Source organism: Lycium barbarum, chromosome 6, assembly GCF_019175385.1.
Source record: "Lycium barbarum isolate Lr01 chromosome 6, ASM1917538v2, whole genome shotgun sequence".
Lineage (NCBI taxonomy): Eukaryota > Viridiplantae > Streptophyta > Magnoliopsida > Solanales > Solanaceae > Lycium > Lycium barbarum.
In genome coordinates, this window is record NC_083342.1 from 131,031,345 (window position 1) to 131,059,256 (window position 27,912).

General features: G+C 35.8%; 3 protein-coding genes and 2 pseudogenes across 4 annotated transcripts; 2 read left to right on the forward strand and 3 right to left on the reverse strand.

Annotated features, from left to right (window-relative positions):
• LOC132599003 (4-coumarate--CoA ligase-like 9) lies at positions 1 to 1,105 on the forward strand (annotated as a pseudogene).
• Positions 1,106 to 5,237: 4,132 nt separating this feature from the next.
• Positions 5,238 to 10,955, reverse strand: LOC132599004 (extensin-like). Its single transcript, XM_060312205.1, has 7 exons — positions 10,647 to 10,955; positions 10,452 to 10,556; positions 10,094 to 10,220; positions 9,939 to 10,010; positions 6,034 to 6,079; positions 5,632 to 5,941; positions 5,238 to 5,552 (listed from the first exon to the last, which is right to left on the reverse strand). Exons 1-7 carry the CDS (start codon positions 10,690 to 10,692, stop codon positions 5,515 to 5,517), a joined length of 744 nt encoding a protein of 247 aa, XP_060168188.1. The 5' UTR covers positions 10,693 to 10,955; the 3' UTR covers positions 5,238 to 5,514.
• On the forward strand, positions 6,404 to 7,285 carry LOC132599005 (PRA1 family protein G2-like; annotated as a pseudogene).
• Positions 10,956 to 12,417: 1,462 nt separating the features above from the next.
• LOC132599007 (phosphatidylinositol 3,4,5-trisphosphate 3-phosphatase and protein-tyrosine-phosphatase PTEN2A) lies at positions 12,418 to 21,758 on the reverse strand. Of its 2 annotated transcripts, XM_060312207.1 has the most exons (14): positions 21,454 to 21,758; positions 19,962 to 20,052; positions 17,440 to 17,953; positions 16,640 to 16,741; positions 16,492 to 16,548; positions 16,294 to 16,359; positions 15,622 to 15,798; positions 15,435 to 15,521; positions 15,290 to 15,354; positions 15,087 to 15,163; positions 14,693 to 14,739; positions 14,346 to 14,476; positions 13,386 to 13,455; positions 12,418 to 13,216 (listed from the first exon to the last, which is right to left on the reverse strand). In XM_060312207.1, exons 3-14 carry the CDS (start codon positions 17,860 to 17,862, stop codon positions 12,668 to 12,670), a joined length of 1,851 nt encoding a protein of 616 aa, XP_060168190.1. In that variant the 5' UTR covers positions 17,863 to 17,953; positions 19,962 to 20,052; positions 21,454 to 21,758; the 3' UTR covers positions 12,418 to 12,667. The 2 variants fall into 2 exon arrangements, with proteins under 2 accessions (XP_060168190.1, XP_060168189.1); XM_060312206.1 differs by lacking the exon at positions 19,962 to 20,052.
• A 995-nt stretch (positions 21,759 to 22,753) lies between these two features.
• On the reverse strand, positions 22,754 to 27,667 carry LOC132599008 (cysteine proteinase mucunain-like). The gene is made up of 5 exons (XM_060312208.1): positions 26,989 to 27,667; positions 24,549 to 24,784; positions 24,296 to 24,436; positions 23,697 to 24,149; positions 22,754 to 23,058 (listed from the first exon to the last, which is right to left on the reverse strand). Exons 1-5 carry the CDS (start codon positions 27,470 to 27,472, stop codon positions 22,960 to 22,962), a joined length of 1,413 nt encoding a protein of 470 aa, XP_060168191.1. The 5' UTR covers positions 27,473 to 27,667; the 3' UTR covers positions 22,754 to 22,959.
• Between the last annotated feature and the right edge of the window lie 245 nt (positions 27,668 to 27,912).

The following is a 27,912-nucleotide window of genomic DNA, read 5'->3' on the forward strand; positions in this document are numbered from 1 at the left end:
GATGGACACCAATTTTGTTGAGGCATTAACAACTCGATGAGGTGGACACCACGTGGCATGCCAACTCACTGCCCCAACCCATTGCCGCCATTAACGGATCCTCTTTCAATCATCCAATTCACCCTCTCTCCACAACTCACCCACCACCGGAATCAATGTCAGCTCCACCACTTTCCTCCTTGACGCCACCATCCGGCCACCACCTCTCTTACGCCGACATCCTTCGCCAGACCCAAAATCTCGCTTCTTCTCTCCAATCTCGTTTCCCTTCCCTTTCTAAAATCGACATCGCTATTATCCTCTCTCCTACTTCAATCCATGTTCTAGTTGTATACTTTGCACTCCTTTCCCTCGACATCATTGTTAATTCCCTGCAAATCCACTTTCTTCCATTTCCGAGTTAACTCATATGACTCTGCTATGTAAGCCCGTCGCTACTTCATCCACTGTTAGTACACCGTCGTCGTTTCGTCTAGGTACCATTCTACTCGATTCCCCTGAATTCAAATCTATGATTCAATTCCCCATTTGTAATCCCATTTTTTTATCCAATAATTAACAGTCCACAGCGATTCTCTACTCCTCTGGAACTACTTGGAAAGTAAAAGGTGTTGAGTTAACTCACCAAAATTTAATCGTGTTAACTGCCGGTTTGTATCATAACAACTTTAATAATGCTGGTAAAGTTGAAACAGTTGAGCAAGAGACGTCATTCATGACGTCACCGTTGTTTCACATGGATTTTTTATGCTTATTAGGGTGGCAGGTATGGGGGAGACTATGGTGATGATAGAGAGATTTGATTTTGAGAAGATGTTACCAGCGGTTGAGAAGCACAGATTTAGTACATGCCAGTGTCGCCGCCGTTAGTGGTGGCAATGGCGAAGTCAGATTTGGCATTGAAGTATGTTGGGGTGGTGAGGTGGAATGACACGTGTGTCTACCTCACTGAGTTATTAGTGCCACATCAGATCTGGTGTCCATCTTGGACAAATTTAACAGAAGAGGGGTATATCTGGACCCAAAATATAATGACAGTGGTATATTTGAACCCAAAGTACAACGAAGGGTATATTTGATCCTTTTTCGATAATACAGGGGTATATTTAGCCCTTTTTCATTTTATTTATTGCTCCTTAGATAGTGTTCCAAGTCAAATATGAATAAATAAAAATGGACCAAGGGAGTATGGTTTAATTGTGTAATTATCTTCTGCGCTGTCAGAAGATAAAAAGGAATTAAACTTATTTATCTTGATGAGAGCATACATTAAATACTTGACCTCATTGCCGAGACGAAGAAAAATAATGAAAGTGTAGATCATGTTGTGCCAAATTGCCAATACAGCTCAGTTAATAAACAAAACTAGAATCCACAAGAAAACAAAGTTTAGCACGAGTGTCAGGTATATATTTGTGTGTGCTTTTATCTTCATTATAGCATATAGTATAACTTCTCTAATCATATTGACCTATTCAACAGTATAAAATAATAGCCTTTTCATTGGAATAGTAATTTCGACTAAATTTAAAACACTTCAGTACTACATTAGTACATTCTAGTGAAAAATATTTTGTTGTTTTAATTTCCGCACTCTATATACACACATAAACACACGACGACTCTTTGTTTGTAAATTTCATTTAGCCATTTAAATTATGATATGTTTCAATTGAATATCTAAAGACATGATAAAGTGTTTTTATTAGACTCTTTCGATTCAAGTTTTGATTTTTTTTTACGCACGTTCTTAAGCGTCTATTACGTAGACAAGTTAACCGCATAAAATATATCACATTCTTTAATTACATGCATTATCACATCCTTTAATTACATGCATCATCCTCAATTGAAATAGGCTTGAGGTTTTACGGTTTATTGAGACTAATGCATATAATTAAAGGAGGTGACATATTTTAAGTTGTTTACTTATATACGTAATGAGTATTTGAGAACACACAACTCATAGTTCGTATGTCTAAATAATATTTGTCTGTAAGTTTAAGGGGTCGTGAATGTATTTTGTCATAAATTTTACATAACCAGATTATCTTTACTTGATGTAGCAGGTAACATATCTTATTTTAAAAAAAAAAATTCTACCTTTTAAGAAAGTTTATCTATTAATATTCTTTGAAATTATTTCCACTAGGGGTATATAAAACCTCCTTGAGATAATTCTCAATATTTTTTCCTATTAAAATGGGATTAGGAGGGCTAGATAGATACTCCATGAAACATGGAATAGGGAGGATTTCGCTTTAATATAGAGGAAACTGAAAAGTCAAAAAATAGGGGAAATAGATTTTTTTTTTAATATTGATTTTCAGTGTTTCTACTTTGTAGAGTTATAGAGGCAAATAGGCAGAAGACTAGCTTCTAAAGCTGCCATTAGGGTGTCTCGGTTTTCCTCAATTATCACATCTTTCAATATTAATAAAGCAATCAGTACTTATTACAGGTGCTTTCTCAGTTCTTTTTAACGTGACACGCTTTTATTTTTAATTTGATTTAAACATAATAGTATACTCCTAAATTTAAAAGTAACTAACTTTACACTTTTATTCAATATAAATTTTTGTAATCATACAAATATTATGAAATATTTAAGCCAGTAAATTTTTAAAAATTTCAGCCACAGAAATGCTATAGCATCTTCGTATTCATTGAAACTAATATTGCATAAATTAAAATGAAGGGAGTACTATAACAAATAATTGCATTATGATTTACGTATTCATTATTCAGTGGAGGAGTAACCTTACAGTAATGATGTTCGATCTTCCAAGAAAAATTGCTACTCTCCTATGCAAGCAATAATCACGAGGAAATTTGTAATTGTACTAGCAAGAATTAATTAAAATAAGCTAAATATGTAAATTATGGGTTAGCTATGGCTTCGTCCTAGTTCAAAAGTCATAAATGATTTCGTCTTTGTCAGTCAGTACTCTGGTCTTTTTGACGTACTCTCTGCAGCATTTGGTGGGTTGGAATTTTTTATGTTAGCATCAATTAATTATAGTACTACTAAATACTAATACTCCTACCCTAGTGATAATTAAGGAAGTAAATATTTGGTAAAAGCAACCGGCAAATATTAGCAATCTTTAATACCGCAATTTATAAAAAAGACTCATTCAAGATAAAACCACAGTCAACTTTGGTGATCAGATGACCAGTTGGTTCAAAATTAAATTATGCTAACGTCAAATCACATAACAAAAAAGAAAAAATCAACTTAATTGTCTAAAAAACGATAATCCGTCTAGGCCCTTTCATATTTCTTGTCTAAACCGAGAGTTTATGGATGATTATCAAAAAACTAATGTCATGGTAATAAAAAAAGTTCCTAACGATGTTCGTTCTGTAACTAATCGAATCAAGTATACAGTTCTCTTTTACAAAAAGTATATGATGGCATAACGAAAATAATTTTTATTTGAATAAGCACTTCTTACTTCTAAAAGAGGACTACCCATGACTTTGTTAATATCAACAGAATTTTATTACTCTAGTGAATTAAAACCCCACTAAAACTTGTAGCAATGGTGAAAATATGGATTAGGTTGGCTATTAGTTGATGCATTTGCAATTAAGAGAATGGGATAATGGCCAGCCTAAACCAACTAAGAAAGTAAAGAGGAGATGAGACAAGAGTTAGTTATACAGCTGTGTTTATAGTGTTAACTTAAGGTTATAAATAATGCATCATAAATTTTTAGATGAAAAGTAAAAATGCCTGGCAATCACTAACATCCCAACACAAAAATGACCATCTTCTTTCAAAAGTCAAAATAGGCACCCATGACATGTAATTTGGGGGGTTGTTGGTTCATTTCACTCCAAAGTACCGTACCAGATCGCCTATTCCATATTCATTCCATCATTTCTCTTCTCTTCCAAATCTCGATAATTCCCTGTTTAACCTGATTTATCAATTATCATGAGGCAAAACAATTACTTGTACCCCTCTCTTCGCTATCTACATCAAACCAAGTAATTTAACTTTATTAATTAAGAATTAAAAAAAAAACTTTCTTAACATGGTTAAGTGATAAGTATGTGGTAAAAATACATACATGTTATTCATTGATTTGGTGTAAATGTTAGATAAGTTTTTATATGTAAATCATTACGACAAGTACTAATTAGCAACTTGATAGAAAAGGCAAATCCTGTGGTATAAGTGAACTACATTGATCCTATATATATAAAAAAAAACACATATGTTATTAATGTTAGCTATAAATTATTTAGCAATAGATCAGCGATGAATTTCATATCACATTTTTTATATTTTTGGTAGTGATTTGAACTTTTACGATTGCAAGTCACAAGCCCACATGAGAATTTGACAAAAGTCAGAAGCGAAATGTGCTTTTTTCCAACTAGTGAAAAGTATAAGCACCATCTGAGGTTGACTGTTCAAAAACTTTTGAATCTAATTCATATTGCTCTAATGTAATGGGACACAACTAGAAGCCACACTCCCTTGAAAGGGCAATGATAGTGGAACACCGAAAGCCACCTCATAAACTTTATACAGTGAAATGTTGAATCTCATATGCCAGAGTACAAAGACTTTTTAAAATTTAGCGGTTTCAGATGGTTAAAACGACCAATTGATTTTTCTAGTTCATGTGTCTATTCAAACTGTTTATTGCAAAAGTCAACCTGATGTGACACGACTATCATCATCATGAACAGCAGCATTTTTGTCCTGAGAAAGAAACATTACATAGATAATATCTTCAGGAAGTTTGCATTTAAATGGAGCAACAACTCAACTTGTTTGGAACTGAGATATAATTGTAGCGTATTTGCGGTGCTGCACTTCTTCTTAACAGAATGCTCGTTGAAGGCAAACAGAAAATGAGATGGCAAAGAACAAATATCCACTTGACACACATTTTTTGCACACAAGCTAGAGAAGCAACTCAACGTTGAATATTTACCATTCAAAATTTAACCCACCAAAACTATAACATCAATTGCTGTCATCCAACAGAATTAACGTTAAATGATGAAAGCCATAGTATAGGCTAATAAATGTGACAAATCTATAGTATAGCTATGCTCTTCTTCATTCAATTTTTAAAGTTGGATTTGAATGTTTCAACAGAAATATAAATGACTGAAGAATATAGTAATCTGAATTATATCGTGAAGTAAATAACCCTTCTGCGATTGCTCAGTTGCGAGGCCTCTTCCAACTATCAAACGCGGTGGAATCAATCTGATACAAGAATTTCCTTATATTCCATGTAGGACGATAAAAACAGGCAACAACACTAATAAGCTTGTCTTGTTTCTTTCCTAAGATTGTATAGAAAACAGTTCAGCACAAACGATAACAAACAAGTCATCCAAGCCTTTAATTTTCGATGCTTTACAAAAATAAAAATGCCTAAGCAAAACCTGTTCAGTGAAAACCTATATGCACATTTGTTTTTCCCTTTTTTACATAAGCAACTTATATGCACATTCTTCACCCATGCATGTAGGAATCTGGCCTCAGTAGGGTCGTGGAGGATATGTTCCAGGGTATGGACCTGATTAAAAAAGAGAAACAAGCTAGTCAGTCAAGGAAAAGGTAAAAGGACGAAAAAACTGTGTCTTACAAGTAGTTACCTGGAGGATAAGAGTAGTCGTTTGATGGTGGTGGATAAGACACAGGAGGATATGCTGAAGGTGGTGGATAAGCTGGTGGGTAAGCAGTCGATTGAGGAGGAGGAGGATAAGCAGCCGATTGAGGAGGAGGATAAGGGGTTGGTGGATATGCTGTCGAATGAGGCGGGTATGCAGGATATGGAGACGGTGTTTGATAAGCTGTTGCTGGTGGATAACAAGCTGCATGTGGTGGAGGAGTGGAGTACATAGGTATATGGGGCTGCTGTGTTGCATATGGTGGAGCTGATGGAGCATAGCTTGTTGCCGGCTTCTGGATAGAGAAAACAGGTCAAGGATATATTAGAAAGATCAGGCTCTCTGAGGACCAGAGCGGGGGGGGGGGGGGGGGGGGGTACTACTTACATTGGCATTAGCATAGTGCATTATCAGCCGAACTTCTCCTGCATGCCTGTAAAAGAAGGAATAACAAAAGCCTCTAACACTTCTGCTCCTATCTGTCAAATCTTTTTAACTCGTGTAAGCGGTGAAACTTCACTAAAACAAATCCGAGAGATACAGATACTCCAGAAAATGGAAAACTAGCTATTTACCTCTCATATGAGATGTTGAAATTAAGGAGTTACTAAATTAGGAAAGAGATATTTTTTTGAAATAGGTTAAAAAGGAAAGAAATACAAATAATTTGAAACATAGAAAGTAATAGGCAAAATACATCAAATGACACTTAAACTATACCCGAAAAGTCGAGTTCACACTTAAACTTCAGTAGTGACCTATTACACACCTAATATATAAAAAAGTGATATTATTTGCTCCCTGAGAGCTGATGTGGCATAAAATGTAAAAATAATTAAAAAATAGGCGCGTTTTAATTAAAATTAATTCATTTTTCCTTTTTTTTAATACTAAATTTATATTTTTTTAATCCCACCCCCACCCCCAACCCCCACCCGTCCCTTTCTTCTTCATTTCCCCATCACGTCTTTAATAAACTGACACATCACGAGTTTACACACATTTACACCTAATTATTCACAAATATGCCATCAGCAACAATCCCCATTTCCGGTGATGACGTCACTCCAACCTACACAACCATCCCAATTTCCGGCAATGACGTCATTAACCGATCAATTCAAAATCTCTCCACTTTCCTTCCACGTACTCGACCTTGGCCGGAATTTCTCCCACAAACGCCGTTAACATTCCGTCATCTTTCTCCGATGCCGCAATTCGCATTAAACGGAATTTTAAATACTTCTCCATTAACTATGCTTTTGTTATCACTGCTTGTATAGCCGGTTCACTAATTGGATCGCCGGTTTATTTGATTTTAACCGGTTTGATTTTTGCGTTGTGGTTGATTCTATTGTTCTTTCGCGAGGATCCTATGGTTGTTTTAGGGCATCAAATTAGCGATGTGGTTGTGATTTACGGTTTAGTTATTGTTTCTGTGAGTGTTGTTTGGTTTACTGGAATTTTGAATAATTGGATGATTGGATTAGGGTTAGGGATTTTGGTGGCTTTGATTCATGGAGGTTTGAGGAATACAGAAGGATTGTTTATGGATGAAAATGAGGCTGTTTCTACTGGATTGATTTCAAATTCTGAAAGAGGATAGGGCAATTCCAATAATCAAAATTATTTGATTCTTTTTTTGTGTTTTTTGTTTTGTTGTGTAAAGGTTGACATTTGTGTTGAGAGTTGTGTTCATAAGGTACATTTGGTGTGCATTGTTACTGAATTAAAGGAGAAAGATTAGATTATTTTGGTTTGTTATTGAGTTCATCCAACCAGAAAAACACTAGTTATACAATTTGCACGTCTATTCTGTCTATCTGGCAATTGGTTAAATACTTAAATTTGCTTGACAAGATCAATAAATTGCTGAAACCGATATGCATTTCATATAATCGCATGTGGTTGATTCTACTGTTCTTCCGGGAGGATCCTATGGTTGTTATAGGGCATCAAGTTAGTGATCTAGTTGTAATTACCGGTTTCGTGGTGGTTTCCGTGATTGCTGTTTGGTTCACGGGAATTTTAAACAAGTTGATGATTGGTTTAGGGATTGGAGTTTTGGTTTCAGTGATTCATGGAGGTTTGAGGAATCCAGAAGGTTTGTTAGTGGACGAAGATGATGCCGTTTCTACTGGCTTGATTTCAAATGGTGAAAATTAGAGGATTTTTTGACGTGGCACTGACGTGGACCTGACGTGGCATTGACGTGGGGAGAGAGTGTGTACACTCTCCCCTAATGCAACTGGTCATATTTTATCAGGGAGCAAAAAATATCACTTTTAAATATATTAGGTGTGTAATAGGTCGCTCGTATAGTTTAGGTGTGATATCGACATTTTGGGTATAGTTTAGGGGTGTTTTGATGTATTTTGCCAAAGTAATAATTCCATCAAGGTTTGGGACAGCAAACTAACCCACTTCCCATACCAGTGCTATGTGATGGACGACATGGACCACAAAAAGTTTCTTTCCAACAATCTAGAAATATCAAACCTCAACTATAAGCTACAACTCTACACCCGACTTGAGGCCTTCCCCATTCCCAAGATAAACTATTATATCTGCCATTGGTTTTTGCCAACACTTAATGCATGTCTAAAGGGATAGATTGGCTCCTTGTGAAAATTGACTGATCCATGAACTGGCGGGGAGAAAAAGTTCTTGTAGTGACACTCGTTCTAATAAATTTTCAGAAAAGGGATGAACCCGGCAAACTATGGTCTTGGTCACTACCCAGTGTAATCCCACAATAGTGGGGTCTGGGGAGGGTAAGATGTACGCAGCCTTACCCCTACCTGGGTAGGGAGGCTGTTTCCGATTGACCCTCGGCAACCCTCCTCCTTTATCCGGGCTTGGGACCGGCAATGTGAGCGAGCTCACACAGGCGGAGTTTAATATGCAAATAAAAAAAGAAAGACGAAAATGTTTACGCTGTAGGCCCTTATGCAAAGTAGTTAACAACATAAATTATACAAGCTCATCACTAAATAAAAATAGGCAAGGTATAAACTGCATGGAACAGTGAGTCATACTTTGCACAATACAAAGTGAACTAAATACCACGGAATAGTCAACCTCTAATATTCTTTTAAGTAGGTTTGATAACATCTTCCACCAACCAATAAAGTCTGTTTCAGAACTAGAAAGAAAAGAAAATAGAGAAGGATAACTACTATCAAAGTTGGCACAGGAATACCAACTAACTTAACCCAATCCCATCTTGCAGGAAGACAGTATGTTAATTGCCCCTTGTATCATATGAACTTGACACAAGTGACGATGTTTATTATTAACAGGAAGTTAGTGATCTAGCAAGGCTGATGGGATTATTTCTGTAAGTCTTTAATTATGTATTGTTTTCTTGGCATTACCAATAAGCGATTCTCATATCTGTTTAAATGCAATTACATGGATGGTCCTAGATCCTTCAGGTTTCTCAATGGCTTAAGGATACTTGTCCTTGATCACTGTAAAATATAGTGGTTTGTACCAATGTTCCACTGTTTAATCAAATCTCTTTTATTTACCCATAACTAAGAATGTAGGTGTACTGGGTTTCTCTCTTCTCTGCTTTAGATTATGCAGGTCCTTCAGTGTAGGTGCTGCTAACAGCTAATAACAGACTCATTATTGTTGTGTTAGGGAAAGCCAATCTTAAGCATCTCTTATGAAACGACTCTTATAAGGCTTGTATGTGACCACATTTTATCATTAAAAATATCTAGATACTAAGCTCTCCGCGGTTTCTCAAACAACAAGTGACCTCAACCACTACCACAGTGAGTTTTTAAGCCTAAAAGTAAAAACAAACCTATGATTAGCTTTTCGAGAAATTTCTGGAAACACAATTTCAACTAAATCTTTCAAATTGTTATTTTACTATGTTCAGCTCTATGTATTCCTCTTATTACATTTAATCTTAAAAAGTACTAAAATCTTTTAAGAAAAAAATCATTTAAGAGAGTTCAAGGAAATAAGCATAGGAGATAATACTAAACTTTGTCAAAGCAGGATGTTCTGGAATTACTAAGCATCCCATCGCTATTCAAGCTAGTAATAAAGAAAAAAGAGGCAACTTTGGGTTCAAGTATTTATGAATGGCAAAGCAGTTGGAAGAAATCAAAGTAGTTATTCAATCTAGTTTAGGTGACTGAACGAAAGGGTAAACATGGTCCTGAGGTAACAAAAACTTGAGTTTGTCAACAAAAAGAGCACTAATATACAAATTGCCACTAACCTTAACCCAAAAAAACAAAAAACAAAAAACACATAACTGATAAATTTACCTGCCAGTCTTGGTCTGGATTGGCCAAGCAGTATCATCATATCCCATTGAAAGAACTTTCTGTAGTTGAATCCTAAAATCAGCAAATTCTACAAATATCAGCACTCTCAATTAAAACAAAAATTACAAAGAAGAAAACAAATGGAGATAAATTACTTTCCGCTCCCTATGAAATCATCATACGTAACGGTATTGCTATTCCAGACCACAACATTAATCTCTCTCAACCCTTCAATGAGCGTAAACACGAATTTCTCTTGAAATGTAGGGTTCTTGCCACCATCTACATATAATTCCAGGACAAACCAATAACAAAGGCGTCAACTTTCCCAGATTACAATACAAAAGAACAAAAAATTACAAGAGATAATAAAACTCGAATTTCTCTTGAAATATGGGGGTTTTGCCACCATCTACATATAATTCCAGGACAACTCAATAACAAAAAGCGTCAACTTTTTCCCAAATTACAATACAAAAGAACAAACATAATTAAAATAAAATAAAAAATCACCTGTACAGGTACGAGTACGAAATTTGGAGCTAGCATATTCAAGACAAACATAAGGATCTTGCCTTGCAATCCATTCAGTGTCCTTCAATTTATTGCAAGAAACCACTGCAAGAATAATAAAGGGTATTTCATTCTTCAAAGGGTAATTAATTTTTATAATAAAGAAAAGGAGAAAGTACTGAAACTCTCAAATACCTGTGACTTCAAGAAGTTGGCCTTGGATGCCAGATATCATCGACATGGAAGTTAGCAGAATAGCAAGAAATTGGGTTTAATTTTTACTTTCTTGAATTTGCTAAGCTGATGAATTCCCGGATTTATTTACAAGGTTAGAAGGAATATGTTCTGCCAATAAGCGATTTCTTCTTTGTTTCTAGGAAACCCCAGAAAGGAATTAAAAATATTGAAAAAGAATGCAAGGTCACGAGGGTTGAAAAGGACAAGAAACTGAATAAATGATGGTAACGGGTTGATCTTCGTATTCTTTACTACTGATTTTGATAGAAGTTTATTAGAATCTAACCCCCTATTTATTTATTAGTGTATATATATGTTATCTGTATATAGAAGAATTAAGGTAACAGAAAAAGCGTGTACAGTGTAACAAGTCTGTTTGTTTGTCTATCCGCGTGACTCAATTTGAGACATACGTGATGCGCTTCTTATAATTAACAAGGAAATTACTTGTTTCTTGAGTCTATTGTTTTGGTAATTTTCATACTACTTTTTGTTTTTCTTAAGTATTTCATACTCTCCTAGCTAGCAATTTTGAACCAAAAATGCAATTGGAAACATAAAGTATTCTCCCTCCTTTCAATTTGGGTGTTGTATTCTTTTTAATCTATTTTAAAAAAAAATACCTCTTTTTATATTTAATCATTTTGTAAATTCAATAACTTATACGGCTTATTTAAGATTACAAAATTCAAAATTCTTCTTTATTTTATAAATTTCATGTCTGGTCATCCATTGTATGATGTAATACCATAAGAAAAACAAACTAAAAGAAAAGAAAGGCTAACAAATTTTATGTTACACTTTTTAAAATTAATTTAAACCATTTCTTGACTTGTGTGCTCGATCCTTCCTAGTAAAACGCGTGTTAGAATTCTGATCGCTATTACGTGAGAAAGGGACCACTCTCTAAGCAGGGGCGGACCTATGCCCAATGTAATGGTGCTCCAGCGCCCGTTAAACTCGACGCAGTCTAGATATAGTTATATAAAAAATATATGAAAATTGGGTAGAAAAACTCGAGAAGCACCCTAGAAATAAAAAACACAGCTGGGTGTTTTGCTTTCCAAGTGAAACTTTAAAGATTTGGGTGACCAGGAAACTTGGGTTCGAATCTCTGCTCAGAATTTTATTTTATTAAATTTAATGAGGCACCCACGACTCTTAAATCCTAGGTCCGCCACTGTTTCTAAGCCTTAGTATTCCTCGATGACTGAATCCAATCTGCATATTTTCAATTTTATCTAATGTCCCTTGATGGAGTAATGTAGATTGATCTTCTCCCATATTCTCACCAGTGTGAGCTCGCCAATTCGTAATTGTCTCTCAGTTTCAAGGAAATTGACTTAACCATTCGCTTTACTTCGTCTTCTTGAACAAAATGTCTTGATTTTTCTCAGGGCCTCTTCTTTTCGGAAAAGTATAAGGCCTTAACTACGGGCTACATGACACAAAATACTTGCTTTTTATTCGAGAAATAATAATAATTGCTTTTTGGTCCTGGTAGGAAATGAGCCAAAATACTGAACGGATTATGTTGCTGCTTATCATATTTCTGAGCTGTATATCATGTCATCATGCGCTTATTTGGGCTTACTTTTTCTTTGATATGAGAATACACTAATCAAAGCACCAATCTTTGCCAGTTCAGCCAACATTATTTTTGGCACTTAAATCAGTTCCTTTTGACAACACTCCAAATACTGGGGCCAGATTCTTCTTAGTCATGGAAAACAGAATAAAGTACATTTGATATATTCTATAACAACTTTCAGAACGCTGTTGCAAATTTAACACAACTTCAACCGAAGGTAATCCGTTATAGACGCCACATCCAGCGTAGCTTCATCAAACTGATAATCAAGTGCTAAACCATGAACAAATAAAATGATAACATAATCAAATGAACAGAATCCAACAAGCTAGACCCTAGCACCGCAAGCTATTATGTACATCTTGATGAATATGCACATCCGACCTTATTAGTCACTTTCATAATCCTCTTCATCACCAAATGAGAAAACAGATGCATCAGCTGCCATTACCTTGAAATCACTCACTCCTCCAACGGGATTGGACACGTCAACATTAGATGTAGCTCCAACTGAGGCATCTTTTTTGGGCTCGCTGTGTACGGAGCTTGTGTCTCCCAATGAGACTTGCTCTGTCTTATGTGTCAAGCTTGATAATTTATCTGAATCAGTACTGCTCTTGGACCCAGGGGGTTTTGCATCTGCTGGGGCACTAGCTTCAGAAGCAGCCTTCTTCTGTCCAGTTTTTGACATTCCAGTTTCCTCAGATTCATTGTCCGAGAACACATCGTCCTTGTCGTTGTTCTCAGAGTGTTCGTTCATGTTACCTCTGGCAGCAGGTTCACCGCCTGAGGTAGGATTAGACATAGGGGCAGGATTAGCGCTTGGACTATCAGCCGATTCTCTGGCAGCAGTTTCTGATTGCGGTCGAGCAGGAAAGGCAGAATCATAGTCCACAAGGACTACTTCCACTTGGAAACCAGGTGATGGTAATTTTCTCTGCACAATAACGCCAGCATATAACAGAGTCATGAAATGGAGACACCATATATTAGAGAGATAAAAGGAGTGATATAAACTGTGTTTAAAGTTCTCTTATAGGGCACGCCAATAGCACCTGTTGCGACCATTAATATTGGCAAAATCTACTTAATCGACAAGAACTTACCTTGTCAAAACCATCAAGATCACTTGTGAGGAGGACTTTCCTATTCTCTATCATTGTTGTATTCAGCCAACTGAAAGATCAAAAGAGGGATTTGAGTCCAAATTAGGAGCTACCTCCTGTGTTTTGCTAAGCAGTGGGGATTTAATCCAGTAAATCAAACAGAGAGGTTTCACATAAATGTACCGACAAATCCCAGTTCTTCATTTTCCTCTACTGTTAAGTACAATAAGTTTTTGTTGATGAGTTATGCCGAAGTTTTTCCCTAAACCTTATGCCAATGAGTACTTACTCTAATAAAAGCAAATTATCTCCAAGTCCTTATTTCAGTTTTTTTTTTTTCCCTACTTAGAACTTTAAGTTAATTTTAATGCTTAAAGCTGCATAAAAGCACCAATACAGATAAGCTAGACAATTTGGCTCTCCCAACTAACATGGACTGTTGTCAGGGTCACAAATGTATAACTCAAATTTTTTTAACTTAATTCCACAGCTCTAATTTGTTAACATAAATAATATACACTTGACTTATCCATCTAGATGTTGAAAGTGTTTTTCTTGAATACTTGTTATATTCATGACCACTCATCTAACAGATAAGTACTTCCATCCCATTATGGGTGTACTAGTAGAAGAAAATTAATGACACTATAGTAGATAACTTGGACTAATAGGCAAAAGATAACACACAGTAAAATTGTACAGAATGATTTCTATAATATCGTGTCAAGAGGCATAAAGGATGTAATTCAGCAATAAAACTATTATTTTATGGTCAATATTCAGCACATACCTAATAAAATAAAATTTCTAGACTAGAAAGGGAAATCTGATAATATCATATCCTTTTACAAGAATCAAGAGTTGCCAGGAGATACTATGGACTTAATGGTCCATGAAGCACAAAAGTAGGGTATCTAAGTATGCAATTTTCCTTCAAACTCTTCATATTAGTAATTTTACCAGTAAAAGTCTCCTTGACGGTCATGAAAATGGATTTTGAAGTCTCCAGCTAATTCTGCAAGGCCAGGCTCGCCTGGAAGAGCAAAAACCACTACCCCTTTCTTTGGTGCATTGAACCAAAAATCCTCGGGCTGCGGAGAGAAACATAAGTAAAATAATAATGAGAGAAACAAAGAGTATGAGCTTGAACAATTATAGGGCCCGGCTAAACAACAACAAACAGATGTCAGAATTTAATACTGCAGGTTCAACCCCCATTAAGAATCCAATACTAGTATGAATATCAATGCCGTAGCAGCTTATGAAAAATATGTCATAGCATGATATGCCACATTAATTAAACCTACCGATAGATCCTTGGTTCTTGGATGTTTTTTCGAAGAAAAGAGCACACCTGCAGATAAATGATCCACCAATGAGAAACCATAATGAAGGAAACACACAGCAGAGATTATAATGTAATAAGGAATTGCTATTAAAACTCCATAACTGTTAGCACAGTATTAGGAAATCATGCAAGGCACAAATTCGTAACACGCAGGCATCTCATAACTTGTTCAGCCAGCCTTTTCAGAGTCCAATATGGATATCGGTAATACGATGCCAAAGTAACCCATTCCAATTACGTCAGGTCGACGATAGAAGATAGACCATCTACTGAATTGACATTGGACGTGACTGTCTCTTTCTAGGAGTATAATTTAATTTAGCACGATACTCTAGAAAAAGGATGCAAGTTACCATTATGATCAGATACTGTGATAGAAGGTCTTATCCAATAAGGGCACCTATGGAGGCGAAATCCTCTGAGCATGCACCTGTAAGAATGCAGTTGATTAGGACTAAACTTAGATCCTTTCTCGTTGACCACACTTCTGTCTTGCAATTATATCAGATTGAAAATCCAAAAGCGCAATTGAAGCAAGAAGGATCAAGGGATGTACCTGCGTCCAGGCTGGTCTTCTCCATTAAAGTACGTTAAGATGCGTTCGAAATACTTGACATATCTCTAATAGCAAAAAGGCACTACACTTGTCAGTACACTATTGGAGGAGCACAGAGATTTGAAAAATTGTTATTTTAACATACAATCTGGCTCGGCAGGACCAGTCCTTTTCCGTCTACGCATCTCTTTTGATTGTAGTAATCCATAGACTCCTCCGCTGTAGGAAAGAACTGCAAGAAGAAAATAACTTAACTTTCATAAAACTGAACACAAGACCCCATAACAATTAGATAACTTATGAATCAAATCACCAAAAAAGAGAGGCCCTACCTTCAAGTATAGAAGAAGACTAGAGATCATCAAACCAGTTCTTGCCATTCCTGCCTTACAATGCACAACCACAACATTTTCGATATCCTCCTTCAACCATGAGTATGCACTTTGACAAAATGATATAATGAGTTGAATAGGAGGGCAGTTGTGATCATCAAATGGGAAACACGCAACCTGTACATGAAAAGAAAATGAATCAAGAAACTTCAAAGTCAGCACATAGAAATGAGAGTGGGATTTTGGTTGGTTTAATCAGCTGTGGTTTGCTCAAATAGGTCACCAATTTCTTAAGTCCTGAAAAGAAAAAACTGGAAACCAAGCTTACTATTTCAATCTGGCTTAGTTTGGTGGGCCTACTTTGACAGTTTACCCAGTTTGTCGCAAACAATGGTAAGCACTTCCACAGAAGCTATACATCTTTTATTCATTATACCTCATTAAAAAGAACATAAAATGGCATAAAGATTCGTTTACCAACTTGCATCAAGCTCAGACTAACAATAAGGGGCTCAACTCTTCATCTATCTGTAGATAACTTTCAAGAATTGCCAAAAATTAAAAGGATGTAATACAGTTCCATTTAATTTTGTGAATCTATCACATACAAATGAAAGTAAGGAAAGTAAACAGGAAAAAGTAAGAAAACTTGATGAAAAGATGGAAACACACCTTTCCCTCAAATAGAGAAGCATCATACAATCTTTCAGAACAAAGATTGTATACTTTGTATTTATCCTGCAGAACCAAAGTGATAAAATATACAGAGTATTTCAAAATATAGCAACAAAATAAAAGGACAAGTGGATTTCCAGAGACTGGCCCAAATGAAATTGAAATAGACTCCACACGAGATCTCAAAGTTATTACCTTATGATGAGTTTCAAAGAACTTAATTACTTCTTCCATATGGTTTCGGTAGAAACCCTGGATATCACATTTCATGTAATCAAATTAGGAATAATCACATAACATGATAATTATTTAACTTCAAGCAGTGCAGAATAAAGCTTCTGACCTCAACATAGCCAAAAAGGCCAGAGCTCATGTCACCAGCAGGGAACCCCATGGCAATTATATTCTCTGTTATGTAGGTCAAGTCTAAATCAAATCCTCCTTCCTGTGAAGGATACTGCCACGTTAATATATTTAGATAGAAATGCTTTTCATAAAAAATGTGTGACTACCTCAATTAAAAACTTAACGCATACAGAGAGGACAACTTTTATTTATTTAGTTATATAGGTCTTCACAACTTTTATTTATTTAGTTAGATTGTCTACAATGACATCGTGCTCTTTCTTTTAGAAGCAAACCATGTCCATGCCAATGCAGGCCGCATTGAACTCCCAACAAAAAGAGCAGTGAATCAACTCTCACATACTGGGGTAGGAACTTTAGAAGCAAACCATGTCCATGCCAATGCAGGCCGCATCGAACTCCCAACAAAAAGAGCAGTGAATCAACTCTCACATTCTGGGGTAGGAACTAAGTGTTTATACCAACATTTTGTTCAAATTCTGTGATACAGGTGCAAGTTGATCGAGATGGAGGATTAACATGCAAGAAAGTAATCATTTAAACCAGTGAGGTAGAATTAAACAAATCAACTTAAGAATACAAACCACAATGGTCTTAATAGTAGGAAGAGATGCTAACAACAGTATTAAAGTGTTAAAATGTTACATTTTCCAAAAAGAAAAACCACACACACACACAGAGTATTAAAGTGTTAAAGTAGTTGATGTTCCTCAAAATGAATAAATTAATAAGAATGATAAAAGAACACTTGAAGCATTAACAAAGTTAAAAGCTTACCTGGTATCTTCTCTTATTCTGGGATACAGCATGTCGCGCTTTAACCTGCACAGCCTTCACTGCATTCTTTGAAGAGTCAACTAATCCTTTGGTGAATGTTCCAAAAAAACCAGATGGCGATGTTGATGTTCCATCAGGATGTTCATCAGTAGGAGACTTAGGGGACAGACGCACTCCAAGCCCACCAGTGAAACGAGCAAAGGGTGATTTGGCAGCATTTCCGGATGATTGTTCATCCTGGGACCCAGTGAACGGTTGTGGAATTTTTAAATTCTTGGCCCATGAGGAGATGCCTGAAGTAGAGAGCTTTGAAGGCACCTCCTCTGTTGACTGAACTGGTGCAGACTCAACTGCAGGAGACCTTTCTACATTTGATGTCGTAACAGGTTGTGAATTTGATACATCAGCAGATCCTGAATCCATTACACCGGGCCAAATTTCTTCAGTGCAATGACAGAATATCAGCAAACATGGACCAGAATTCCTCACAGCTTAGGCGGAATTCTTCAGGAAACTGCATAGAAAAAATGCCCATGTTGATAAGCATTAAATGATACAGAGATTTATGCATGTGCATATTTTAAAAATTATCAATATCCATTTATTTCCATAAACTCTTGAATGAAGAGGGGGACAGGAATATTGTGCTTGGGGAGTTGGAGCACTCTGTGATTTTGGGTATTGTAGGCACGTGAAGGTTGAGGAGGAGGAGGGGGCAATGCGTAAGATGAACAAGGAAAGAGAGACCGGGCCAAATGAAATCCTGGTGGAATTTTGGAAGAATGCGGTTAATGCAGGCTTGGGTGGCTTGCTAAGCTGTTTAATGTCATTTTTATGACGATGAAAATGCCCAAAGAATCGAGGTGGAGTACGATGATTCCTTTGTACAAGAACAACGGTGATATCCAGAACTGCAACAATTATAGAGGGATCAAGTTGCTAACCACACTATGAAAGTTTGGGAGAGAGTGGTGGAAGCGAGGGTGAGGAGGTATGTGTCTATTTCCGAGTCGGATTCATGCCGCAGCGATCGACTACAAAAGCTATTCACCTTGTAAGGAGGTTGGTGGAGCAGTATAGGGAGAAAGAAGGACTTGCATATGGTGTTCATAGACCTAGAAAAAGCAAACGACAGGGTCCCAAGGGAGGATCTATGGAGATGTTTGAAGGCTAAAGGTGTTCCGCTAGCTTATACTAGGGTGATTAAGGACACGTATGATAGTGCGAAGACCTAGGTTAGGACTGTGGAAGGAAACTCAGATCACTTTCCAGTAGTGATGTTGCTGCACTAGGTATCCGCTCTTAGCCCGTTTTAATTTGCTTTGGCGATGGAGTACTGACGAGACACATTCAACGGGAGAAGCCTTGGTGCATATTATTTGCGGATGACATAGTACTGATTAACGAGACGCGAGACTGGAGTTTGGAGTCAAAAGGTTTCAAGTTGACCCGGGCTAAAACCTAATACTTGGAGTGTAAGTTCAGTGATGTGACTCTTGAAGCGGACATGGACGTTAAACTTGACACGCGGGTCATCCCCAAGAGAGGAAATTTCAAGTACTTAGGGTCAGTTATACAAGGTAATAGGGAGATTGACGAGGATGTTACACATCGTATTGGGGCGGGGTGAATGAAATCGAGGCTCACGTTCGGGGTTTTGTGTGATAAGAATGTGCCGCCAAGACTTAAAGGTAAGTTCTACAGAGTGATGGGTAGACCGATTATGCTATATTAGGTGAAGTGTTGGCCAGTCATGAACTACCATGTTCAGAAAATGAGAGTAGCGGAGATAAGGAAGTTGAGATGGATGTGCGGGCACAGCAAAAGTGATAAGATTAAGAATGTAGATATCCGGGACAAGGTTGGGGTGGCCCTTGTAGATGATAAGATGCGGGAAGTGAGGTAGAGATGATTTGGGCATGTGAGGAGGAGAAAGGCAGATGCCACGGTAAGGAGGTGTGAGAAGTAAGGTGTTACGGGCTTAAGGAAGGGTAGAGGTAGGCCGAACAAGTATTGGGGTGAGATGATTAAGATGGACATGACACAACTTCAACTCATTGAGGACATGACCCTTGATTGGAGGGTGTGGAGGTCGAGAACTAGGGTAGAATGATAGTGGGTAAATCAAGCGCTTTTCTTTTCCGTCCTAGTGTTTTAGCATTATTCTTGTATTTTCTTATTTTTGAATTTATATTACTATCTATTGTTTCTTTAGCTCCAGTTTATCCTATTATCTTGCTATTGTTTTTGCTTGTTGCTACTGCTTATTTTTTGTCTTGCTATGAGCCAAGAGTCTCCCGGAAACAGCCTCTCAACCTTCCCAAGGTAAGGTCTGCGTACACACTACCCTCCCTAGACCCCACTTGTGGGATTATACTAGGTATGTTGTTGTTATTGTTGACATGTGCATTTATTAGAACACCATTAAGATGTTACACTTTCATAAGAAATATATTACATTATACATTAAACATTCAAAATATAAAGTCAACTAACACAACATACTGCATTTTTCTCTATACCATTATGAACATATATATGTGCTCATGCTCATCTGCAAATGTGCTAGTGAATTGGTGGTATAGACCCGGCATACTCAAGCATGATGGACATCTACAATGATAAATATTAAGATTGGAAATGAGTTAATCTCATCAACAATCTAAAATTCACTTAACACATTAATAAGTCAACTGAAAGGATAACTCAGAATTTCACTCCACCTACCCTCTTTCACTGAACAGAAAATTTTATTACTTGAGCAATCCACAACTTTGCAAGGACTTAACATTTTTTTTAATGTTCAGAAGTAAGATTGCAATACTCAACTGTTTCCAGGAAAATAACAAATTCCGAAATGACTATACCTTCATATGCTTTATCTTCACAGAAGTCTACTTTGGATGCATATTTCTTGATAGACCCTCATAAGTCATAACTTTTACACTATTCCTTTTTTTTTTTTTTAATGGAGATTCCCCAGAGGGCCAAACTATTCCTTTATCCCTACGCCGCAACAACAACATACAGTGTAACCCCACATGTGGGGTCGGGAGGGTAGAGTGTACACAGATTTTACCCCTACCTTGTGGAGGTAGAGAGGTTGTTCCAGAAAGACCCTCAACTCAAGCAAAGCAATTCAAAGCAGTTATGAAAAAGCAATTCAAACTATCCTTTATCCCTGCATTCTCAAAATCTGGATAATTCCATCTGAGCCTGATTTGTTTACATATTATAAACATACTATCTTTGTCAAGCAAATAAAATCTTCTCTTGTCGACAATGATTCCACAAATCACCGCTCAAGTTCTAACACCCAAAACCCATTCCCCTTCCATCATATACCTCAACCTCATGTTAAACACAGAGTTCCCCGACCACATATGAACGCGAACCCCTCACTGTATAAGTGTTTAGGTCAGTGACAGAGTGGCTATCTGAAAGCGGCCCATTCAAGAAGACACTTTCTCAGTTCAAAGGCATATAAATAAGGACAATAGTACAAACAAATCCTTCTATCTAATTGGTATTACATTTAGTAAATGAGAATTATCGATACAATTTATACCAGAACTATACACTAAAAGCTCGAATATACTTCACTGCCACATAGAAAAACAAAAAGTGATCTAATAACTACTCCTTCTGTCCCAATTAATGTGATAATTTTCGCTTCCTGAGATTCAAACTGCATGAACTTTGACCAACATTTTAAGATGCATTTTTCCACCAAATTGATATGAGAAAAGTTGCAACTTGTAGTACTTTTCATGTAGTTTTCAAATATATAAATTCTAATCCTAAAATATTGAGTTGATTCAATCCAATTTAGTCAAATTGACTTTGGAAAAGCAAAAAATATCACATAAATTGGGATAGAGGGAGTACTATTAAGTCAACTAGCAAAAAATCAAAAACTAATTTTCATCCACCGATCCACAATCTTCTGCGAATTGGAAAGTGCTGAGTAATTAAAAATTAAACATAAAATCAAGGCACATATAGATGCTTAACTCAAAACATGTGACGTGGAACAACTTGGAATCAGCGACGGTAGGTAACTGGAGAAGGCTTTCAACGACGGTCGTAGGGCGTTAGGTTTTAGACGGCGTCGTATTGCATCGCCGACTTGTGTGCTTCTTTCTTCGTCTTACTCACGTCTCTCTCGTGAAGAAAAATGAGACTTGTAACTAATCAAATTAACTTTGAGATATTTATCCACACATCCTTACACTTTCAGTTATTTTGCGACCTTCAGTATCTTAATTTCTGACGTTTGGCACTTTTTTCCCCAAAAGCTCCTTCCTTACGCTTCAACTACGGATAATAATATGTACCTTTTTAGAGAAAGAAAAGAGGAATTCAGATATTTAATGAAGCTCTTTGTCTTTATCTTTATCAGATAAAGAATTTGAAAATAATCTACAAGAGGCCTTTACTAATGTTCTCTAATAAAAAATGAAGAAATATTTATATATAAAAAAAAAAACTTATAGTGATTCTTATTCCTAATATATGAAACAATTGGCCCATGGATATTCATTATTATTAAATAACAATATAACATGACTCATTAAAACTTTATCAAACTATCCGTGTGGAGAGCAATTTTAGAAAAAGAAAAACGAGTATATCCACTTAACACGATAAACCTGATTAACTAATAAAATAGATTCTTTGTGGCAGATATTTTTATTTAAGAAATGAAAGATAATTTAAGAATTCTTAACAAATACCTCAACTTGACTAATGCTTTCATAGGGTTTAATTGGGTTTCAACGAGGATGAGTGAGAAGTGTTGAAATAATTTTGAATTGCTCACAGCTCATATTTTAGATGCATTTCTTTTGTAACTGATGGTCTTGTATTTTATTCCTTTTCTTAGTCAGGAAAAATAACTTATCAAGATAAGAAAATATTAAAGCAAACATTTGCTCAAAAAGGAGTCTATACCTATTTTCTTTTCTCGTAAACAGGAAAACTTTTTTTTTTTGATTTCTTCTTTTAATAAAAGCATATTCAAAATAACCTTGGGATATTTTCGTGTTCTCTTTCAAAATACCTTTTTTTTTTTTTTTTTTTTTATTCAAGAGAACATCAGAACTTAAAAGAAAAACATATATACTTTTTTCATTCTTTCAGGAAGAGAGTGAAAGGAGAATAAATATAAAAAGATATAATTTGAAATGGGGAGAGTAAAGATTAGGTGTGTCTACACAAATTACTTACCTTGATTTTGTGATTCAAAAGTATTTTGCACAACAATTTATCCATCTGATAGGATTTTCAAGCTTATAAAGAAAACAATCCAATATCTATCAATCAGTACTCAAATTTTCATTCAGAAATTCAAAGATGATGAATATTTACACATTAGTAAAATTTGTCCAATAAAAAACAACGCCTACCATCTAAACCAATCAACATATGCTAGCAACAGCCCCTCTGCCTCAGACCACATATTGAGCAGCTCTTCTAAACATAAGCCCTTGCCTGCTTCACCTCCAGATCCTAAATTACTCAAGCATAACTCACTTTCCTGTTAGATTTCACTCCTGACCAGTTCACTCTAGCAGGACCTCGCTTCATTGCTTTTACCTTCAATGGATTATCCTTGCTCTGTCACATGAAAAACAAAATTATGATAAGTAATCTTGAGTTGATCATTAACCCTTCTTTATACAAGACCAACATAAAGAAAAAAGTTTAATAGAAAAGAATGCTTATTTTAGAGAGTTGAGGTGTTGGGTCAAACTTTCAAGAAGAAATAATGCTTTCGAACAGTAGTGTGGAACTATTTTGCATTAGCTGAAAATGGCAGCTTCTCTCCATGAGCACCTTTTGTAAGATAAGGTCAAGCACAAATGATACACTAATATTGGAAAAAGCGTTTTCCGAATTGATTAGCCAAATAAAAATTGCTGCTCTCCAAAAATGCTTTTTTCGAAAAGCACTTCTGACAAAAATCAATTTTCAAACTAAGCAAATTTTGAAAATTTTGCCAAATAGACTATGAATTTGCACTCAAGGATGGCCTAACAATTAATTAAGCGGGTGAAAATCATGGAGGACAAAGATTCAGATTCCAACGGAGACAAAAAGAAATAATACTACGAAGTGATTTCTTTCCATCTGCTTAAGTTATGATAGAGAAAGTTACTCAATACCTGTGTAGTTGTATTTGTGTGTGCAATTTGACCTGAATAGCATGGTAGTAATAAAATTTAAAGGCCTAATGGGAGGGAGGAAAATCTTACCATTAGGCAAGTGCCTGCATCAACATCACAGACAGGATAATCCTGCGGACAGCAGCTGTAGTTGTCATCACAGCAGGTAGCAGACTCATAAGGACAGCATCCCCAGCCGAAACAGTATTCGCCATACCGATAAATGCAGCAGCAAGTAGTGCCCTCGGGGCAGCTATAGTACTCGTCACAAACAGTTGGTGGTGTTACAGGACTAGGAGGAGATGGACCAGGATTAGGAGGATTCGCGCCATTTTTAAGAGGGTAAGAGGGCTCCATTGCAATTCCACACTTTCCACTAGTGCTATTAGCAAAATTGCGCTCGAGCCTAATGTATCCACTTTCTCCCCAGTTAGGACCCCACGAATTCCTCACAATCCAGTAATCTGAACCATTTTCTGTCCCGTAGCCAACTACAACTACACCGTGGTCTAGTTGTGTTCCACAATATCCAGTGAAAACACCCTGCATGATTTGAAACAAAAAAAGTGTAAATGAGTAAAGTAGTACACATATGCATACTAAAACAAACGCAGTGACGAATTTAGAGACAGTGGGTTCAGTTCTTTATATACGTGCTAAGAATACATTATGACAGTTAATTGTCATACCGAAGAGTAGTGCTGGAAAGCTCTGCCACCAGCTTCAATAGCAACACTAACTGGTTGATTTGCCACAGCCTTCATCAACGACTTCTCATCGTTTTCTGGAACATCTTCGTATCCATCAATGGAGACAACCCGGGCATTTTTCTGAACGAGTAAATTTTTGTCAGTCCACCATTAATTTCTTGCTATAGAACTTACATTATGAAAGACATACTAATAGTTTGGATGTTATATATAAAAAGTATGGTTAGCTTACCCTGTTTGAATCACAAGTACCATCTTGAGCATGGTAAGGATAGTCATCTTCAGTGTCAATGCCACCGTTGTTTTTAATGAATTCAAAGGCGTAGTCCATGAGACCGCCGTTACATCCCTGGTTATAACTCTTGTCACAATCAACAAGCTCTTGCTCTGATAGGGAAATTAATTCACCGGTTACAATTTGATTTATTCCTTCAACAGCACCAACCGTTGAGAATGCCCAGCAACTCCCTTCATTAGAAAATATGCAAGTTCAGTTCAAAGTTCAAACGAGGATTCTATTCTTAACACAGATATACTAACATCTCACAGGCTTAATCGACATATTGGTTTCATCATAATTAAAGGAAGATTAAACAGCAACCAGGAGACCTTGGTTAAAACTTACACCAAATAAGTCTTCGTGGCTTAAGCTTAATTTATAAAGCGTAAAGTTAGGATCAACTCAGATATAAAATAAAGAAAGAAGCTGATCAACTTGCAAAAGCAAAATATATACCATGGCCTTTCAATCAAATCTTCATGCTTTCTGTTTACACCTCTATCATAGTCTAGCCTTTAAAACAAATTAGCAAGTATAAAGAAATTTATTTTATAGTATGTACTGTATATGGAAAATATTAAGATATGCACCTACCACCTCTAAATTTTATACTGTAACTTCTTTGTATTTACTATCTATGGTGATGGAGAGATAACACTAGCAATTCAAAGGCGGATCTAGGATTTGAAGGTAGCGGATGCCACAATTTTCTTCAATGTACATCTTGTTAGGAACGTGTATTTGGGTCAGGTCCATCTCTTTTTAGTTTATTCGGGTCAACTTAATAGGCTTTTTTTTAATTTGCAGCTATGAAATTGCATCTCAAAAATCAAGAAACGAACATAATTAGCATCTTAAACAAGGAATCACACCCATTAACAACAAAAGTAAAATCAACATTTTCACCAAGGGACTTGCATATCTTATGTATATTAAAAAATGAATTTGGACAAGTAAACATCCTCAATAAGGGAATTACACCAATCAAAATAAGAAAAATAATAGAAAAACTCTTTAATAGGTAAATACACCCCATAAGTAAGTAGAATTAGATAAACTACAAGTTCTAAAAAATAAATCATAAATTTCATGTTTTTTCTAAGCAGTGCTTACGAAATTTCCATCACAATGTAACCAGTAAAGTAATTTAAATTGAATCTAACAATTATAGAATAGCATAAATTTTTATAATACATTCCCTCCGTCCATTTTTATTTGTCCATTATACTAAAAATATATGTCCACTTTTACTTGTAAGTTATATAGTTTGAAAAACCAAGACATAATTTACCATTTTATACCTATTTTGCCCTTATTATTAAGTGCTCCAATTCATTTCTCATTTTTTTTGTTGCTTATTAAGAATGTCCCAAGTCAAATATAGACAAGTAAACATGGACGGAGGGAGTAATAAATAAAAGAAATTATTAAGAAAAAATGAATTTTGATCTCAATCCAAAATTCCCATTGAGACCCAAATTTTTCTATTCAAATACTCACATATTTGAGATTAAGAGAAATGCTTAATTTAAGGAATTTTGAAGTTTCTATTTGTGTTTTCTCGCTAGAGATCACAGATAAAATAATAAAAAAGAGGAAAGACAATATAAATAATAAAAAATTGGGAGAGCCGAAAAGGGAATTACTGAAACAAAGGAAGTAAAAAAGCACAAAGAAAAACGGAAGTAAAAAATGTTCAACATAGATTCAAACTTGTGTCTACCTGTCATGACACTTTTATCTAATTTAAGACTGGGAGTGACAGATTCAAATATTTAACTTAATTTAAGCAAATTACAACATAAGTATATATAAAAAATTATTAATCTAGGGGGTCATGCCACCCCCACTCTTTAGTCTGGATCCGCCCCTATTATTAGCATCCAAGCCAATAAAACATTCCAAGTGGCACTTCATTTCATCGTGTAAAGAAAAGAACCAAGCACCAAATACCAATTCCAGATCTCAGCTTTGGCTGTATATTTTCATGAAGATTAGCCACCAGACACAGCAGCAATTTATTTTTCCAATTTGTTGACTGAAATAACCATGAAAAGCGAATCATAGATACCCAATAACAGTCATTGACCGAAAAGACGACAACATAGGTCAAATCAAACACAAAACAAAAATCAAGACTTTTGACCTAAATTAGACTCCTCCGTTGAAAGTACTCTTCCTAACGGTTCCATCCCAAAAACAGAGAAAACAGCAACAAAACTATAAATCAAATTTGAATATTTAGAAACTAATAAAAAGTACTATAAGTCAAAGTCAAAATGATTGATAATTCGAAACATTTAAAGGATATATGAAAAAATTACTACAATCAAAAGAAAAACTTGTTTGAATCTACAAATACGAAGCTTTTGAAAGAAGAAAAATTACTCACCACATTGGCCTTGATCTTTAACAGGGTTAACAGCACCTTTTTCTCTCCAATCAACGTTTTCCGGTAACTCTTCACCTTCCCTAAAACCATAACGGTCGCTTTTAGGTTTCTTCAACAACCTTGTTTTTCTATCTAACCTACCACCCACGTACATGGCACGGTATTCTTCATTGGTAAGATCAGAAAATCGATTCAAACCAAGTTTATATGGTTGTGTTTCAGCGTTGTTATGTTCATCGATGAATCTTAAATTATCCTTAAAAATCTCAAATCTTTTTTCTTTCTCACCAATGGCATTGTAATTCTTTCCGTGTTTAACAAGCCAAGATTCGTATAATCCTTTTACTTCATCATCTGTACGATCATGTGTTGTTCCTAAATCTCCATGCTTTTCGTCGTAACTGATAATGGACATGTCAAGTGCAGATGAAAGAACAACGAATGTAAGAAGAAAAAACAAACACGTCCTGATGGAAAAAGCCATTTTTTGCTTTGTTTTAATCTTTTTTTGGGTTATTGAGAATGTTGAGTTCTCTTTATATATATATAGAGGGAAACAGAGTTTGTATTGGAGGAGGAAGGGAGGTAGAAAACAACTCAAACAAGAATGTGATTTATGGGTAATTGGTTTTAATTAAAAAGAAAAAAAACATGGTGGAATGGTAAATGATAAAGAGAAAATATATGAATGAGGATATGGGGTTGTCTATATACATTAGACCCCACCACCCCACTCCCGTTGAAATAGGGAATTTTCACAAGTTTCGTGCCATTCGCGAATTGTGTGAAGTTTTAAATGTGATACTAATCCTTCCATTAATAGGATTATGAAAATCTTGACCGTTCACATTGTTGTTGTTTGGCCACGCTTATTTCCTCCCAATAATACTTATTTAAAAAAAAAGTGAGGTATTTGGCCAAGCT

Bases quoted from the DNA above. Each gene is read 5' to 3' on its own strand.
- LOC132599004 (XM_060312205.1), bottom strand. From the start codon at position 10,692: ATGTCGATGATATCTGGCATCCAAGGCCAACTTCTTGAAGTCACAG. The intron at 10,221-10,451 runs GTGATTTTTTAT...AATTATATGTAG, and splicing joins TCGTACTCGTACCTGTACAG to ATGGTGGCAAGAACCCTACA. The intron at 10,011-10,093 runs GTAATTTATCTC...TGCTGATTTTAG, and splicing joins GATTTCATAGGGAGCGGAAA to GATTCAACTACAGAAAGTTC.
- LOC132599007 (XM_060312206.1), bottom strand. From the start codon at position 17,862: ATGGATTCAGGATCTGCTGATGTATCAAATTCACAACCTGTTACGACA. The intron at 16,742-17,439 runs GTAAGCTTTTAA...TATCCTTCACAG, and splicing joins AGAATAAGAGAAGATACCAG to GAAGGAGGATTTGATTTAGA. The intron at 15,799-16,293 runs GTGTGTTTCCAT...TTTCATGTACAG, and splicing joins CTTCTCTATTTGAGGGAAAG to GTTGCGTGTTTCCCATTTGA.
- LOC132599008 (XM_060312208.1), bottom strand. From the start codon at position 27,472: ATGGCTTTTTCCATCAGGACGTGTTTGTTTTTTCTTCTTACATTCGTT. The intron at 24,437-24,548 runs GTAAGCTAACCA...TTACTCGTTCAG, and splicing joins GTACTTGTGATTCAAACAGG to AAAAATGCCCGGGTTGTCTC. The intron at 23,059-23,696 runs GTAAGATTTTCC...TTCATGTGACAG, and splicing joins ATGCAGGCACTTGCCTAATG to AGCAAGGATAATCCATTGAA.